Source organism: Lytechinus variegatus, chromosome 8 (genome assembly GCF_018143015.1).
Source record: "Lytechinus variegatus isolate NC3 chromosome 8, Lvar_3.0, whole genome shotgun sequence".
NCBI classification, from domain to species: Eukaryota; Metazoa; Echinodermata; class Echinoidea; order Temnopleuroida; family Toxopneustidae; genus Lytechinus; species Lytechinus variegatus.
Genome location: NC_054747.1, coordinates 5,296,941 through 5,315,416, shown reverse-complemented (window position 1 = coordinate 5,315,416; position 18,476 = coordinate 5,296,941). Strand labels below are relative to the sequence as shown.

The 18,476-nt window shown below is 37.3% G+C and overlaps 1 protein-coding gene across 1 annotated transcript; it reads right to left on the bottom strand.

The window, feature by feature from the left end:
* Positions 1–1,175: 1,175 nt before the first annotated feature.
* Positions 1,176–18,449, bottom strand: LOC121419878. Its single transcript, XM_041614342.1, has 8 exons — positions 18,379–18,449; positions 15,304–15,439; positions 13,066–13,226; positions 8,621–8,854; positions 6,043–6,235; positions 3,136–3,326; positions 2,612–2,693; positions 1,176–1,253 (listed from the first exon to the last, which is right to left on the bottom strand). The coding sequence occupies exons 2-7, from the start codon at positions 15,396–15,398 to the stop codon at positions 2,659–2,661; spliced, it is 909 nt and encodes a 302-aa protein (XP_041470276.1). The 5' UTR covers positions 15,399–15,439; positions 18,379–18,449; the 3' UTR covers positions 1,176–1,253; positions 2,612–2,658.
* Between the last annotated feature and the right edge of the window lie 27 nt (positions 18,450–18,476).

Sequence of the window (18,476 nt, the reverse complement as noted above, 5' to 3'; positions counted from 1 at the left end):
TTGTTATGAAGATTTTAAAGAGAAGTGCCAGTAGTTGCAGTAAACACTGTTTTCATGGGAAAGTCTGTAAAACCAGGCTTTAATGTCAGTATATCATCGAGGATCTAGATCTGGTAGTCACATAAACTGAACTTTGTGAAATCTTGAAATATACACTGAAAAATATTCACACTGAAGATCACCAACACAGATAAAAGCACGTGGGACAGTGTATTATTATTACTTTGAATGTCGTGCCCGACGCTTGACCCGAATCCTGTGCTTATTTGCTAATTTCTCAGCAATTACACAATTTCTTCCAGAATCCTTTGGCACATATTCTTTACTCATACAAACAGACACTTTGGTGGTTATTTCATTGGATTCTGTATGAACTCATTTTGATATCATTACCAAAACTGGCATTTACCTTTAAGCACTTTCTCCATAGACAGACTATCAGTCTAGATCAATATCTTAGACTCTCATCTACATGCATATAGGTGGACTAATAACATTGTTTTGGTATGCAATATTTGCATGTTCAATATCAGAAGAGTGCATTGCATAGTGCGCTGAAATTTTTTCAATTTCCAAATTAAGATTTTTTTTCAATTGTAGAGGAAAATGGCACCAACAATTATTCACTACTCAAGGCAACAGACGGAAACGTTCAAGTCTTCACTAGATTTTTTTGTGATTTCTCTATTTGGATCTTATTGGACCTAAATTGCTATGTTTGGGAAACTGTTATAATAATACATGATCTGAATGAAGATAAATCTGGAAAACTGCATCTAATAATAGGGAAATAAAATGGACTTCATCAATTCAAACTTGCAGAAAAAGACATACATGATATCTCTTTGTGATAGAAGAGAAGAAAACCAAATGAGTCATTGTAACGGCAGAAAAATCATCAAATTTTTCTGCGCATACACGTAAACCTCTGGAATCAAAATGCTTTTAACACAACATGACATCATATTGTTATATTGGATGACTTTTCTTCATTTGATACCAAAAATATTACTCTTGTTAAATCTAATATTAAAGCAAATCACTATTCAATCAATATTTGCTAACTCATGGAATACTTCTAGTATCGTGTTCTGAGCCATCCAACATTAATAATTTGCTTTTACCTCTTTCTCTGCAGACATTCATCTTGATTACATTAGTGCTTGTATCAGTTGATTTTCATAGTAGTGCCATCATAATCCATTCAGAACATAATCCCAGACCTTTGCCAAGCCTTCTCCACTCTGGGTAACCTGTCGTTCAAATAAAAAAAAATATATATTCAATACAACTGGCTTGACCCGTCTACATAAGAATGTCATAAGCATAACTACCGCAGCAACACCCATAATCAAAATGAAATATCAAACAGTAGTTTGATCTAGACAGAAAATTTACAAACTTGCAATAAGCTCTATGCAACAAGTATCTTTCAGATACATTGAAGGTTGACATTTGATCTTGATGTGGTAGAATGTTATGTGATTTGTACAATAAAAGCAATTTGAGTTTCACTGGATTTGATCTGAATTTGAAATTCTAATAAGCAAAATTGTCATAAAAGTTCATTCACCCGAACTTTATCAGACCTTGGCCAAGAGATTATTAATTGTACTAACACAGTATTGCTGATACTCCATGAACTTTATATCCTAGTTTCCTAGAAATTTAATGTCAAAATTATTTTTACAATTTAAAATCTTAATCTATGTGTCATTTTTTAATGCTGATATTAAAGCATACCCTGTGTTGACCCAACTGCTCTTTGACCTTTTCATGTCAAATGTCAAATACTCAGTGAGATAATATATTGTGTATCAAATGAATATCTTGTGAGATTTGATTCCAGTTATACATGTATCTCAAATACAAGAAATATGACCTTATCATGATCACATCACCATCATCATGGGGAAAATCAGTATAAATCTTGTTTCGACTAGGCAAGTAAGACAGAATGGAAGAATGAACTTCAAATATATGTCCTTAAATTCTAAATACGCACATGTATGCATGGGTATCGATCCGCTTGTGCTATCTATTCATTAGGGGGTTGGCGCTTTGTATTATTATACAAATAACAAATAGGCACGAGTGCGATGGTGCGAGATTTCGCATGAGGTGAAAGAAAGATGCTCTATGAGCGTCTCTTTCTTTCACCGAATGCGAAATCTCGCACCATTGCAAGAATAAGAATATTCGCTATTTGTGTGCCTCGGAATTTAGCAAAAATATAACAAAAAAAAAAGAGTTTTTCCTTGCAGTAATCTCCGAAAAGGGAAAAAATATTGAAAGCAAAAAAAACAAAATCCCACAAGCGCACATGACCTTGGGCAGCACTGCGCATTTAGCCAGTAGGCTTACACGCATATTGCACCTTCATTTTTACTGAGCGCAATAAATTAAATTGTATTGTGACGTCACCTCCTAAAGCCGTGCGACGGTACATTTTGGAAGGTACGTCTTGTGTGCGAGGATACAAATGTTTAACATTCAGCCTCCCATTTGCTCGAGTAAAACAAGCTAAGTAGGCGTTGTACAATTCCCCCCCCTCGATGAATACAAACTTTCTGCAGATCGACACCATTGACTGTATGTAAAGTGTCCGTACCTCACTTTCCTACGTGATGTGTGTGTGTGAAGTTTCTACCTAACTCCTCATTCTGATGTTGGCTTTGATGTTGCTGCTGAACCTGACAGGATAGTAAATATAATAAAGAGCGATCATTCTTATAGGTGTTAATAGCATGCAGGTCCATGTACATGTCCTAACCTACTTTAACAAGCTGAAGTAACCACTTGGTTATTGCCCGTACAAGAGCAAAATGTGATTAATAGCACAATGTTTATATAGCAGATGAGCATAATTTCTTTTGGTATGAAATCTTGCTTGAAAGGAGAAATCAATATGTAAAATGTTAGCATGTTAAAAATGAAATTTAATACATGTTCATTACTTCCTTTTCAAAGTACAGGTATTGAGAGCTAAAGAGTAGAATGTAAGTCATAGGTACTGTGAGCTTTTAAAAAAAATTGCATCTTATATCACTGTTCTTCCATAAACGAAATGACCAAACAAAAACAAAGAATAATTTTTTCACTCATGAACAGAGCTGAAAGATGACAAGTACTTACTACTGTTCATGATGCGTTCAGACAGACTTTCCATAAAATCTTCGCACCGATAAAGGCAACGTGTGATTTTCTCGAAAGTCAGTACTTCACTCGCCTCCTCTTCTGTTATGAGGAAACGGATGAACCGTTTCAATGAAGCAAGATACCTGAAGCCTGTTTCTGGAGCCATGTTCCAAAGCTTTGAGACTATCCTGTATGCACAAAAATACGAAATCAATATTTGCATGAACGTAACTAAGTCCATGTAGTAGCACATCATTTAGATAATCTGCTCTGAAGTATCAAATGAATATTTGTATGAACGTAACTAAGTCAATGTAGTAGCACATCATTTAGATAATCTGCTCTGAAGTATCAAAAGAATATTTGTATGAACGTAACTAAGTCCATGTAGTAGCACATCATTTAGATAATCTGCTCTGAAGTATCATATGAATATTTGTATGAACGTAACTAAGTCAATGTAGTAGCACATCATTTAGATAATCTGCTCTGAAGTATCAAAAGAATATTTGTATGAACGTAACTAAGTCCATGTAGTAGCACATCATTTAGATAATCTGCTCTGAAGTATCAAATGAATATTTGTATGAACGTAACTAAGTCAATGTAGTAGCACATCATTTAGATAATCTGCTCTGAAGTATCAAAAGAATATTTGTATGAACGTAACTAAGTCCATGTAGTAGCACATCATTTAGATAATCTGCTCTGAAGTATCATATGAATATTTGTATGAACGTAACTAAGTCAATGTAGTAGCACATCATTTAGATAATCTGCTCTGAAGTATCAAAAGAATATTTGTATGAATGTAACTAAGTCCATGTAGTAGCACATCATTTAGATAATCTGCTCTGAAGTAACTTATTAAGACATGATCACACACCGCCCGAGCATTGTTGGAGCGGTTGTGGAGCGGAGAGAAAAAATCATCATCGCTCGCTACCGTTCACCATTTTGATTGTTTTCGATATTTCCCCCAATTTTGAAAGCGAAATTCGACCCTCTTTCCCTACCGCTCCATGACCTCTCCACGACCGCTCCAATGACGCTCGGGCTGTGTGACCAGGCCTTAATTACTTGTATGAACATAACTAAGTCAACGTAGTGGGACACAATTGAGATAAATTTGTTTTGAAAAAGTTTTACTTCTACATGTATGTCTACCTAGGATTATTCCATCCAACTTTTAAACCTATCTAGGCCAGGGGGGGGGGGCCTTGGTGGCCCCCCCTCAACGAATCGCGCGATATTTTTGCCATGCAAAATTTTTTGACTGCGCCGCTCGCTGACTTTTTACTTTCAAGTCTCGCGCAACTTTTGGGTCCAAAATTGAGACCCCCGGGTACGCGGTTCCAAAAATTACGCAGCATTATGTAAGTGCATGTCAGACCAAGAATTGCTAAAAACATGGTTTTGTGTAAAAAGTGAATGCAAATTTTGTTTTCAACCAAAATTCATAAATGTATGATAATCTTTAGTTTGCTGGTCTAAATATAATTTATTTTATGCTTTTTATGATCACAGAAGAGTCCCCAACAAATTTCATTGAAAAAACAATGAAAAACAAAAGGTAAAAAAAACAAAGAAATAAAAAAAATGCAAAAAACAATACATAGGAAAATGATTTGATATTGCAATTTTTTTCATATACACTGGCTAAGAACACCAAAAATAGTTTCTGTACCATAAATTAGTACATTTGGAGCTTTGTTTGAGGAGTTAGAGGAAAAAGAATGATTTCGCATACAGTGATTCGCATGAAATAACTTACTATAGAAATGTGTAGATTAACCCTAAATAGACTGGGCTATTTCAACGCCTAAGAAGACTGGTGGGGGCTGATTCAGCCCCCCCTTATGATCTCGGCCGTCGATGGCGCGATCGCGACGAAAATTGGCACATGCGTTACCCATGGCATTATCTACATAACTATAACATCAAATTCTGCAAAAAATCTCATGTCTCATTAATTATGCTAATTTATGCGTAAAATCATAGTTTGCTCTAATTAATAAAATAATGCCCCTGAAATGCTTATTTTTGGTTCACATACTCTAGATAGGCATCTGATCCAATTTATTTTTAAAAAATTTCAACATCACATTTATTTTCTTATGTATTCTATTGTTTTCTAAGTTTCTTGTGTATTTCTTTGTTTTTCGACTTTTTTTGTTTTTTCAATGGAAATTGTCGGGGACTTTATTTTGACCATAAAAAAGATAAAAATAATTTTAAAAATAATGATTTATGAATTTTGGCTAAGAACACTATTTGCATTGGATTTGTACACAAATTAACGTAATTTTGGGTCTGCATGCACTTACGAAATGTTGCGTAATTTTGGAACCGCTTACCTGGGGGTCACAATTTTGGTCTCAAAAGTTGCGCGAGACTTGAAAGTAAAAAGTCAGAGAGCGACGAGGTCAGAAAATTTCGCGCAGCGGATTTATCGCGAAAACTGTCTTTTCAGGGTTAAGTCCCAGGCAACCCGCATGTCAATTTCCGGTGCGATCACGCAATCAACAGCCGAGATCTCAAGGGGGGCCTTCCAGGCCCCCCCGGCCATAATGAATTCCCAAAATACCCCGGCCTAGATAGGGTTAAAGCAATTAATCACTTATCTTGGGTGATGAGCCAAACTATCTCTTCCTCTGCAAGCTATTGGATGAATATCTAAAGCTTTGCTTTAGAGAGATAGTGTCATTCAATTAAACTGAAAAGTGATTTTTAGCCCATCACATTTACCAAGGTAAGGTTTCACAAAGCTGTAAAGTTATGCATGAATTTACCCATGACTTGAACATGTTCACAGGTGCCAAATCAGGTCAATCTAGTTATTGGTAAAAGTCATTCGTAACTCTCAAACAGCTTTAAGAAACACCCACCAGCAACGATACTTACTGATGAAGAACCTCCTTCTTGGTAACCAAATCTAATCCACCGGCCCACTTTAGCATCCTTTTTACTTTTTTTCCATTTTCTCTCGGGGCAGAGTCTGCTTTCTCTTCACTGCAGCCCGCTCTCTTTCTAATCATTCTAAGATGTTTCACAAATGCCCTGACGAGCTCTTCACCGTAGCTTTTATTTGATATCCCTGTGTATGGAAGATAAATGCAAAGTGAGTTGTTCTAGTTATTAAAGATAAATTCCAGTATTGGTAATGATCTCAAAATGAATTTTTACAGAATCTAATATAATGACCACCCAAGTGTCTGTTTGTATGAATAAAAAATATGTGCCAAAGGATTCTGGAAGAAATTGTGTAATTGCTGAGAAATAAGCAAAATGAGCGCGGATTCGGTCATTTCCGTCAGGTCTTTATTCCAGCAATAATAATACACTGTCCCACGTGTGCCTATCTGTGTTGGTGATCTTCAGTGTGAACATTTTTCCGCGTAGATTTCAAGATTTCACTAAGTTCAGTTTATGTAACGGTACCAGATCTAGATCCTCGATGATATACTGACAATTAAGCCTGGTTTTACAGACTTTCTCATGAAATCAGTGTTTACTGCAACTACTAGAATTTCTCTTTAATGAGCCAGCAGTTTTTAATAGGTCGAGATGCCGGTCAGATCTATTCACTGGGCCTGAAACGAAGCCTGGTGGGTGTTCACAGACCTGCCAACCTCTGGGAATGAAAACCTGTATTCTGTGATAAAAAAACTAGTTTTCCCCAAAAAAGTGTACACTCACTCATTGCAGCGCTCAAGCTGAATGCAAGCTAAAATGCGCACTGCTCTTGCAGATAAAAAACCCCATTGAAACATGTGTATATCTCACCCGGGTTTTAACAAAATGATTGAAAAAAAAGTTACCTGAAATTACATTGATCTAACAACCATATTTGTGCATGTTTTATGAAATAGAGACATATAGAGATGATTTTTCATAAATACGATTTTGTGAAAAAAGAGAAGAATTTACTAAAAAAATATTTAAAAAAAATGTACTGACGTATTTTGGTTGAAAAAAAACGTACTAAATATGCCTAAAACGTACTAAATATGCCTAAAACGTACTAAATATGCCTAAAACGTACTAAATATGCCTAAAACGTACTAAATATGCCTAAAACGTACTAAATATGCCTAAAACGTACTAAATATGCCTAAAACGTACTAAATATGCCTAAAACGTACTAAATATGCCTAAAACGTACTAAATATGCCTAAAACGTACTAAATATGCCTAAAACGTACTAAGTATGCCTAAAACGTACTGGTTGACAGGTCTGCATAAAGCTGTTCATAAGTTAAGAACAAGTATAAGAACTGGTGAACCTTTCTTACATGCTAGATAATCACCAATGAACATTGTCTGTTGAATATCGTTTACCACAAGATACATATAGAATCCTACGGGACACTAACTGCACGTGCTTTCCGCGTGTGTCTACCACTCTATGGAAATAACATTGGAAATTTCATGTTTTGTTAACAATTTTGTCATTCCTGAAAAAAGTTCCCACTTTTATCACTAGTTCCAATGATATAATGCTGATGATATATCATTTCCATTAAATAATTGAAATTTTTGCAAAGATGTTAATTACATTCGCGTTTTGGGGTCAAAAACATCCCTTTCATATCAAAAATAGGATGAAACTCAATGTAACATCCTACTTTATGTCACCACAAACGATTTCCCACTCTTCCAATTTCGCTTGATGGTATCGTACAGCTTAGTTCCCATGAGTCATTGTGCAGTTTTTTCTAAGCTTTACGATGATGTAAGAATGATGTTAATTTGTCAAACTTTGCATTCGCGTTTTAGCTTTAAATAAATCTGTGTCAGACCACAAGCCAATGGCAAAAGTTGTCATATTCGGGCTGGGCGCGTACTGTACCTAATATGCAGTGCAGCAGGCAGGAGCCACGGCAGCCGTGCCCTAGCCGGCTGGGCTGCGCTTGTGCGACTGTGCGTGCGCCGCTGAGCATTGGCGCGCGCAAGGGGTCCAAAAGGCGTAAAAGGACTTGATATGTGATCACCAGTCGGTCTTAAAGTCAATCTTCACTTACTAACAGCTGTATGAAACAGTCCCCAGAACAATGAAAGCCCCATATGTGATGAAGCCTGAAAGGCCTGAAATGGGACGTTATAAAAGCCTACAATCAGCCTGAAGGCTGGAATCCTTGTCATTCTCCAATCTGCATTTTTCATGAGTCCCTACATGCCGTATGCACTCATAAAAAAAATTGAGGAACTTTCATTATTACAAACTGACCCTATCCCCCCACCCCATCTGTTACAGCAACCAAACATTAGGGGGGTGTGGAGGGGGTGGAGGCTTAATAATAATGAATAATAGCATATTCACCCAGGTTAGTCACTTTAGTTCTGAAAACTGTTCTCAGAGTGGGTCCTGTTGTTATTACTAGATTTGGGCCCAAGGATGGCATGCAGAGATCTTGGATTCCCCTCCCCATCCCTGCTGTCCTCTCCATAACTCTCTTCCCCAAGCAACTAGGGTAAATACCTTTTTCCTCTTCCATCCAGTCTTCTTCAGATTCTTCCAATCCATCACTTCTGGTGCTGTATTGTTTTGTCATGTCCGCTTGCGTCCTGCGCTCTTCTGTCTCGTCTATTGTCCTGTCTGTATCTGTCTCATCTAATGTCTTGTCCTCTTCCGTCTCATCTAATGTCTTGTCCTCTTCCGACTCGTCTATTGTCTTGTCCTGTTCAATAGTGGCAGCTCTCTGGGCCTCTAATTCTGGTGAAAAAACAGGTAGAACTACATCAACATACTGTCACACTTTAAAATGAATGGTTTCATTAAGGAGAATAGTTGTTACAGAGGTGTTCTTTCTTTCTATTAAGTACCCAAAGATGTGTGCTTCATATAAAAATTATGGTTCTAGGACAATTACCCCCCGGACAACTACCCCTGGAAAATTACCCCCCGAGGACAATAACCCCACGGACAATTACCCCCCCCCTGAGGAAATTTCCCCCCAGACAATTACCCCCCGGACAACTACCCCCGGACAATTACCCCCCAGACAATTACCCCCAAGACAACTACCCCCAGACAATTAACCCCGGACAACCACCCCCCCACACACAAATACCCCCCGGAAAATTACCCCCCCGGACAACTACCCCTGGACAATTACCCCAAGAAAATCCCCCCCCCCCTTCTCTCCAGCATCAATGTTAGAATTAAGAGGGACTCATTGTAACTTTTGGACGGTGGCACATGGTTTCGAAATATTTCATATTTCATCTTACGTTAATAACTTTTTCTTTCCCTTTTATATTGCTCTTTCTCCTGTTCTCTCACTTTCTTCTTTCCTTTTTTTTTGTTGAGCGGCGCCTTTTGCATCATGAAAAATGGGGGGGGGGGGGCTTTTACCCGAAATTAAGTACCAAAATTACTAAATTGTAAACATTACGACATAATCAAATACAGTGTTTTTTCTATACAAATTGGCAATCATGATAGTATACAATTTGCAGGCCTACCAACCTGTAAACATACAAAATAGGAGTGATTCATTTACAAAATAGGAGTCACAGCATATTTCCCATAGATGACTGTACATAATATATGGACAAAAAAAAGGAGAATTTTCTTTCCCTATGATATAATGGATATTAAAAATTTCCAAAAAAGGAGTAACTCCTTTTAAAAAGGAGTAGTTGGCAGGCCTGAATTTGTTTAAGGTGCATTTTAAGGACAGTTTGTAAGAATTTATAAAGAAGTAGGCCTATGCAAACCAAATAATACGACCGAGCAGCGTGAACTGAAAATATTAATAGTTAGACCATAAAACGGACTTTTTACACAGCTCTTGAAAAATCAATTTGTAAATTTGAAAATAATAAAAGCTTGATATCCGAGATGAAATAATATCATAATATCAGCTTATATTGAGCAAGATATGAATCTCATCAAAAAGGCAATACAAGCGGGAAGCGTGAGCGAAAATTTTATTCTCTTTCTTCTATCTTCCCCCTTCTTTTTTTTTCTTTCTTTCTTTCTCCCCTTTTTTTTTGCTCCCTCAATTTTTTCAGAGGGGCAAACCAAATCTCAGGGAGGGGCACATGCCCCCCTGCCCCCCAGTATACTACGCCACTGCGAAGATTGCCAAAATGAATGATCTTATGCTATGGTGACATACAAATTATTACTGAATTCTGGGTTTCGTAAAGATTTGCACATGGCAGGGGCGAATCCAACTCTTGCCAATAGGGGGGGGGCCTGAAAATTTTTCACCCATATTTACCCAGATCGGCCGCTCAAAGTTGATTTCAATTTGTTTTTTGAAGGGGTTGTCCCAGTGGAGTAATGGTCTAAAAATTTTAAGGGGGCTCAATACAGCGTATCATGTAAAAATTAATAAGAAGTTGCGAGCGAAGCGAGCAAGCAAAATTTCAACATTTTTATCACAAAAATCAAAGTTTTTGTTAGATTTTGACATAACATTTTTCGAAAATGATAGGCCTACATTTCACCCTCATCCCTCTGCTTTTCTCTTTTTTTTCTTGATCGTGAAAAATAAGGCGGTGGGGGGGGCAAAACGCCGATGTCCTTACAGTCATTTCTACGCTTTATTCTTATAAAACAACATAAAAAGTGTAATTATCTTATAAGTTCTATTTAAATCATGCGAGCGCGAATAACTCATCACTTTCATACTTTGTAGTTGTTAAAATATTACATTTAATTGATTCATTGTAAGCGGTTTTGGCCTAATGGCGAAAACGCAGTACAAATAATAAGTAATAATAATATATATTTTAACAATTCTGGGCAATGTTTGTGAAGCTGAACAAGATACGTATGTAACTATATAGATAATTACTGCAAGCGCTAAGCGCGAGCAGAATTGTTTTCTGGCTTGATCGAAAAGGGACCTGTAAAGGAGTTTTTGCAGTTAGCCATTAAACCATACATATTTCAACTATTAAATGTGGGCGCGAAGTGCGAGCTGGATTTCTTGTGAAATTCTGACCTAAAAAATGACATTCTTAGCACTTTTTGTAATCATTAACAGTATAGGTATAAAACCAAACAATTGATGCGTACGCGAAGCACAAGCACAAAAAAATTGAGATTTCAGACCTAAAATTGGGACACTTTAATCATGTTTTATAAATCATGAAAAAGGATGGGTAATTTTTTTTTTCCTACAATAATTATGCGAGCGCAAAGCGCGACCAGAAACTATACAATTTTAGTACGTTTTGAATAAAGATAAAGCTGCGTATCTCAATACTGTGCGCATGTTTTGAAGTTAGACAAAATCTGGGCATTCTGATATTTTTATCATGAAAATCAATAATACGAGCGCAAAGGGCGAGCGGAAAATACTTGATATTCTGGTATGAAAATGGTTGATGTGGAAAGCACTAAATAAATGATGCGAGTGTGAAACGCGAGCTGATATTTTCATTATTATTTTGACCAAGGACCTGGATATTCTAGGTCTAAGGACATTTTGTCATCATATGAAACTAGTGACAACTTTCTTATTCCTCTTCCTAAGCGGGATATGAAACATATGAAACGGTGATACGGTTGATTTTCTTTCTGAAAAGGGACAATTTAGTCATTAAGAATTCATGAAATGTTTATTATATTTATTAATGTACCGGTAATAAGCCTAATGAGTCAGTGAAATGTGTTGACACTGAGGCCTGAAAACTGGATATTTTAAGCACTTTTGTAATCATGAATAGGATTTGTGAGTTGATATATTTTTAACACAAATGCAAGTGCAAATCGTGAGACAAAATTTTTGGTAAACTGTCATAAAAGGGGGTTTTAAGTAGTTTGTTATATAATTTGGCAAATCAAATTATGCGAGCGCATAGCGTAAGCTGCAAGTTATATTCACACCATAAAACGGACATTAAACAGAGCACTTAAAAAATCAGTTTGTAAATTAAACAAAATAATGAATAATGTCCTAGCTGAAATATACTTTGTAAATCGACTTCAAAACTTATTTTTTTAAGCTACATATCAGCCTACATGTATTTAGCAAGATATGTTCCTCATCAAACAGGCTATGTAAGAGCGAAGCGCGTGCGACAAATTTAATGAAGTGACATGAAATATGTTTTTTAATCATTTTCCAAGTCTTCCCCTGACCTTTTTTTTCACTCGTCTCCCTCATTTTATTTTACCTCTTCTTTTCCCTCCTTTCTTTCCCTTTCTTTTTTTCTTCCTTTCCCTTTTTTCTTCATTTTTTGCTCCGCCAATAGGGGTGAGGGGGGCCGATAGTATCTGCCTATGGATGGAGCTCACTTTTAAAGCTTTCATACGGTGTTCGTTTGATTCCTAGATATTTGAGAATGCCTTGAGTACTTCTTACGTCAAGCATACGGCCGACGTATGACTCTGTGCATTCCCTTTGTCTAGGGGGTGATTGTCCTGGTGGGGGGGGGGGGTAATTGTTCCAGTGGTAATTGTCTGGGGGGTAATTGTCCGAGGGGTAGTTGTCTGGGGGTAATTGTCCAGGGGGGGGGGTTAGTTGTCCGGGTGGGGGGGGGAGGTAGTTGTGCGGGGGTAATTGTCCTCGAGGGGTTATTGTCCTCAGGGGGTCATTGTCCGGGGGGTAATTGTCCGAGGGTAGTTGTCCGGGGGTAATTGTCCGGGGGGGGTAGTTGTGCGGGGGGTAATTGTCCTCGAGGGGTTATTGTCCTCAGGGGGTCATTGTCCGGGGTAGATGTCCCGGGGGTAATTGTCCGGGGGTAATTGTCCTCGGGGGGTAATTGTCCAGGGTAATTGTCCAGGGATAAATGTCCGGGATAAATGTCCAAGGGGTAGTTGTCCTAATTCCCAAATTTATATGAACATGAATTTCATAAATTTCTAACAAATTGAACTTATTGTGCTACATGATACCCCCTGGCTCTCCCCTGTAAAATAAGCATGAATCACTAAGTTCTTATATAACAAAACTGGGAACATACCTCTTGCTTTTGCAATCAGAGCCTTCATTATTTTTGAGCCACGCTTCTTGCCATGGATGTTCATGATATGATTATCAAGCCTCTGTACATTTGAAGGACAGAGAGGGCATTTTAAAAGTTTCCTTCTTCTTTTGCTGCCCTTTGATCTCAAAACTGGTGTCCTTGAGGAAGAAAAAGATGGACAAATTATATTAATCATAATACATATCATGGAAGGCAGTAGAAAGAATTACACGTATGAGATGCACTGGGAACAGTTTCAAAGGTAATAAAATGAAAACAAGGCAAAAGCGATTTTGTGTCTCACCCACATATGAAAATAACCAGAAATATCATGATTTGCGAGGGCATGCAACAGAATTGTATCGAAGTTTCAAAGTGAAATAACTGGGATGGAATAACACTTGTAATAAAAGCCTTGCATGTAAACTTTAATGTTGATCTGAAAATGACCTTTGACCTTATTATGTGACCTCCGACTACAGCATAAGATGCACGTCCCCTAAGTCCATCTACTATCGAAGTGTGGTTGAAACGTGAGTTATGGTTGCAGATTTAGGTGTCATAACAGAGTGTTGAGTGTAAACTTTAATGTTGACTTAAAAACAACCTTCGACCTTACCATGTGACCTCCGACTGCAGCATAAGATGCACGTCCCCTAAGTCCATCTACTATCCAAGTTTGGTTGAAAAGTGAGTTATGGTTGCAGATTTAGGTGTCATAACAGAGTGTTGAGTGTAAACTTTAATGTTGACCTAAAAACAACCTTTGACCTTACCATGTGACCTCCGACTGCAGCATAAGATGCACGTCCCCTAAGTCCATCTACTATCCAAGTTTGGTTGAAAAGTGACTTATGGTTGCGGATTTGGTTCAGTAAGAGAGTCTTGCATGTAAACTTTAACGTTGACCTGAAAATGACCTTTGACCTTACCGTGTGAACTCCGACTGCAGCATAACATGCCGGTCCCCCAAGCGAATCACGCTCTGTGTGGCAAAATCATTATTCATGAGCTAAGGGATAATTTGGGATTATGGCGTTGACAACAGCTGAGCAAATAGTATGGGGTTAAGAAAGACACTATGAAACAAAAAAAAGATGGTATGGGGTTAAGGAAATGCAGCAAAAAAACCATGAGCACACAACTGTACATGTATATCCGACCACATGTTTGAGCAGGGGCCAACTGCACGAGAGGGTCTTTCCAACGATCGGCCTCCATGTCACTCATCGTTTAAGATGATACGCTGTACGTGGGATATTTCTGAAATCAATGATATACAAATCAAAATGAGCTTTTAAATCAATTTTATGAGATTTTACATCATTGTATAAACAATGATTTCGTTGACTTTTAACGGATGAATAAAATATGTTTGCAGGTAATTTGTTTAAAATGCGTTTCACATGGCGAATCAAATTGGCGACACGATAGACGGTTCTTGCAAAGACCATTTCGTGGAATCAGCCCCAGGGCTCTAAATCACATCCTTTTTTTTAAACTCTCCCTCCCCCCAATAACAACTTACTCTCTGAGCATAATTTCTCGGTATTCATGTCTCTCTTGTACTGAAAGATCTGTATGCTTTCTTGTCATGTGACCTGAAAATGACCTTTGACCTTATTGTGTGACCTCCGACTGCAGCATAACATGCAGGTCCCCCAAGTCCATCCACCAACCAAGTTTGGTTGAAAAGTGACTTACGGTTGCAGAGTTAGGTGTCATTAGATTTGTGACGGACGACATTTGGATCCCTAAGTCTCGCCTTCACCTCTGGTGGGCGAGACAAAAAAATGGGGTTAAGGAAATATAGTGCGTAAAAGCATAAAAAAGCATGAGAAGCACACAACTGCATATCCGACCACATGTTTGAGCAGGGGCGGACTGCACGAAAGGGTCTTTCCAACGATCGGCCTCCATGTCACTCATCGTTTAAGATGATATGCTGTACATGGGATATTTCTTAATCAATAATTAACAAATGAGCAAAATGTAAGCTTTTAAATCAGATTTTTCACAACTTTACATCAATGTATAAACAATGATTTTGTTGACTTTAACGGACGAATATAATATGCTCGCAAGTAATTTGTTGAAAATGAGTTTCACATGGCAAATCAAATGGTCAACACAAAAGACGGTTCTTGGAAAGACTATTTCGTGGAATCAGCCCCAGGGCTCTAAATCACACCCTTTTTTTTAACTCTCCCTCCCTCACCCCCAATAACAACTTACTCTCTGAGCATAATTTCACGGTATTCATGTCTCTCTTGTAGGGTCAAATTGGTATGCTTTCTTGTCAGGTGAAGAGTCATGTGTGGGATTTTCATCCCACACAAAACACATTTGCGTATCCTCCTTCTCTTCTTGCCTTGAAACAAAATAAAAAGAAGAAGAAAAGATCAAACAGACACTCAAACATACACAATAAATCGTGAATTAAGAATAGCAATCACGACATTGTCCAGAAAGGAGGAATATAACTAGGCGGTGGAAAGGATATCACCACATTGCACTTGCATCAAAAATTCACCCCTTCAAACTTCAAAATTTAACATTCCGAGTTCCCCAAGTTTTCAAGGCAGATTTTCTGAGCCAATTTACAATATCTGACCTGGGTACATGGTCTCTAAGTACTGCTATGTATCAAAGTGCGTTTTGTTCCTAATTGCTGAAAAAAAGCGAGTATGAGTACAAGTCTGATGCAAATTCTGCTTCAAACAAAAATTCACACCGGTACATGAAAATGATCATTATTCTTCTAAATAATAGAGCAAATTTAAATTTTTATATCGTTACTCTTTGTGATACCAAATTTGCTAGGATGGACATAAAAAAAGTGTTTAGACCAAAACATTCAATAGTGTATGCTCCTTTATTTCTTGATTAAAAACTACCTCGAATTTCAAGAATGAATAAAGCAATTATCAATAAATATACCAAATATTTTTAAAAATTAACTAGTATCAGAAATTTCAATCACTGAAATTCTGAGGGGGGGAGTGGGTCTTGCCCTTCTCTCACCCATGTAAATTTTACTACAATAGACCGGCCTTGTATTAGCATTCAATACACACCAGAAAAGCCAATTACATTGAAGTATTTGACCTTGATCATGCGACCCAAAACTTGTCAGTGATACTTGATTACCCCTATATCCACAGATTATAAGCTATATCAATAAACTGTGAAAGTTATGAAAGCAATTTAATAATTACGTCCAAAGTTCAATGACCTTTGACTTGGGTTATGTGACCTGAAATGTTCAAAAGATGTTCAGCGATACTTGATACTCTTATGTCCGAGTTTTATGAACTACATGTAGATCAATACACTTTTAGACATGATGGTTATTCAACAAATACTCCCAACATGGTCAAAGTCCATTGACCTTGGTTATTTGACCTGACACTCGCACAGGATGTTTGGTGATAATTATTACTCTTATTCCAAGTTTTATGAACGAGACCAATAAACTTAGAGAGTTATGATGGTAATTCAACAAATACCCCAAACATTCCCAAAGTTCATTGACCCTAAATAACCTGAAACTCACACAAGATGTTCAGTGATACTTGAATACTCTTATGTCCAAGTCTCATGAATCAGATCCATAAACTTAAAGGGGAAGTTCACCCTGACAAAAAGTTTATTGTAAAAATAGCAGAAAAAATAATAAAAAATATTGCCGAAGATTTGAGAAAAATTCATCAAATAATTAGAAAGTTATTTGAATTTCAATTATTTGATTTGTGACGTCACATGCGAGCAGCATCCCTTCATAGCGAATGGTAAAAAATCAATGAAATGTCATTTTCTCAGAAAATTGAAAATGGTTTTCACTGTAACTTTTGTATATCAAAAGACAAATCGTTTCACACCCGATCATGAAAAGAAAACAAAATTAAGTCATCAGGAACCATACCAAATTTGAAATTCATACATTTTATATTACAAAACACATGGGGCAGCTGCTCTTTTATGACGTCACAAATTCAAAATTTTGAACTCTAATAACTTTCTTACTCTTTAACGGATTTTCCTCAAACCTTCACCAATATTTTTTACTATTTTTTCTGCTATTTTTACAACAAAGTTTTCTTCAGGGTGAACTTCCCCTTTAAGTTATGATGGTAATCCGACAGATACCCCCAACATGGACAAAGTTCATTGTGACCTAAAATTCGAACAGAATGTTCAGTAATACTTCATTACTCCAAGTTTATGAACTAGACCGATAAACTTTTAACCCTATCTAGGCCGGGGGGGGGGGGCTCCGAGGCCCCCCTCAACGAATCGTGCGATATTTTTTTTACCGTGCCGCTCACTGACATTTTACTTTCAAGTCTTGCGCAACTTTTGAAACCAATTTTGCGTCACCCGAGTACGTGGTTCCGAAATTATGCAATATTATGTACCGTAAGTGCATGTCAGACCAAAAATTGCTCAAAAACGTGATTTCGTGTACAAAGTCAATGCAAATTGTGTTTTCAACCAAAATTCATAAATGCATGATTATTTTTAGTTTTACTGGTCTAAATGTATTCATTTTATGCTTTTTATTTATCACAGAAGAGTCCCCAATAAATTTCATTGAAAAAACAATGAAAAACAAAAGGTCAGAAAACAAAGAAATACATAAGAAATTGCAAAAAACAATACATAAGAAAATGATTTGATATCGCAATTTTTTTATATACACTTGCTAAAAACACCACAAAGAGTTTCTATACCAAAAATTAGTACATTTGGAGCTTTATTTAGGGAGTTATAGGAAAAAGTATGATTTCGCATACTAATTACGCATAAATTAGCATAATCATTTAATAGCAATTCGCATGACAAAAGTTACTATACCATCTTGTAGATTATGTCCCAGGCAACCCGCGTGCCAATTTTTGGCGCGATCGCTCGGTCGACAGCCGAGATCTTAAGGGGGGGCCTGGGAGGCCCCACCCCCCGGCCATATGAACTCCCAAAATACCCCGGCCTAGATAGGGTTAAAGTTATGATGGTAATTCAACAGATACCCCCAACTTGGCCAAAGTTCATTGACCCTAAATAACCTTTAACCTTGGACATGTGACCTGAAACTCAGACAGGATGTTAAGTAATACTTGAATAACCTTATGGCTAAGTTTCACGAACTATGTCCATATACTTTCTAAGTTAGGCTGTCATTTCAAAAACTTAACCTTCAGTTAAGATTTGGTGTTAACGCCGCTGCCGTTGGAAAAGTGGTGCCTATAGTCTCACTCTGATGCAGGTGAGACAAAAATAACTAATCAACCATACATGTAGCAGACTTACCCTCAGTATACTCAGCTGACGTATTATTACATGTAGTTCCCTGTCGATCTTGATCGTCAATATCTGACTGTAAATGAAGAAAAAGGCATTACTTCATA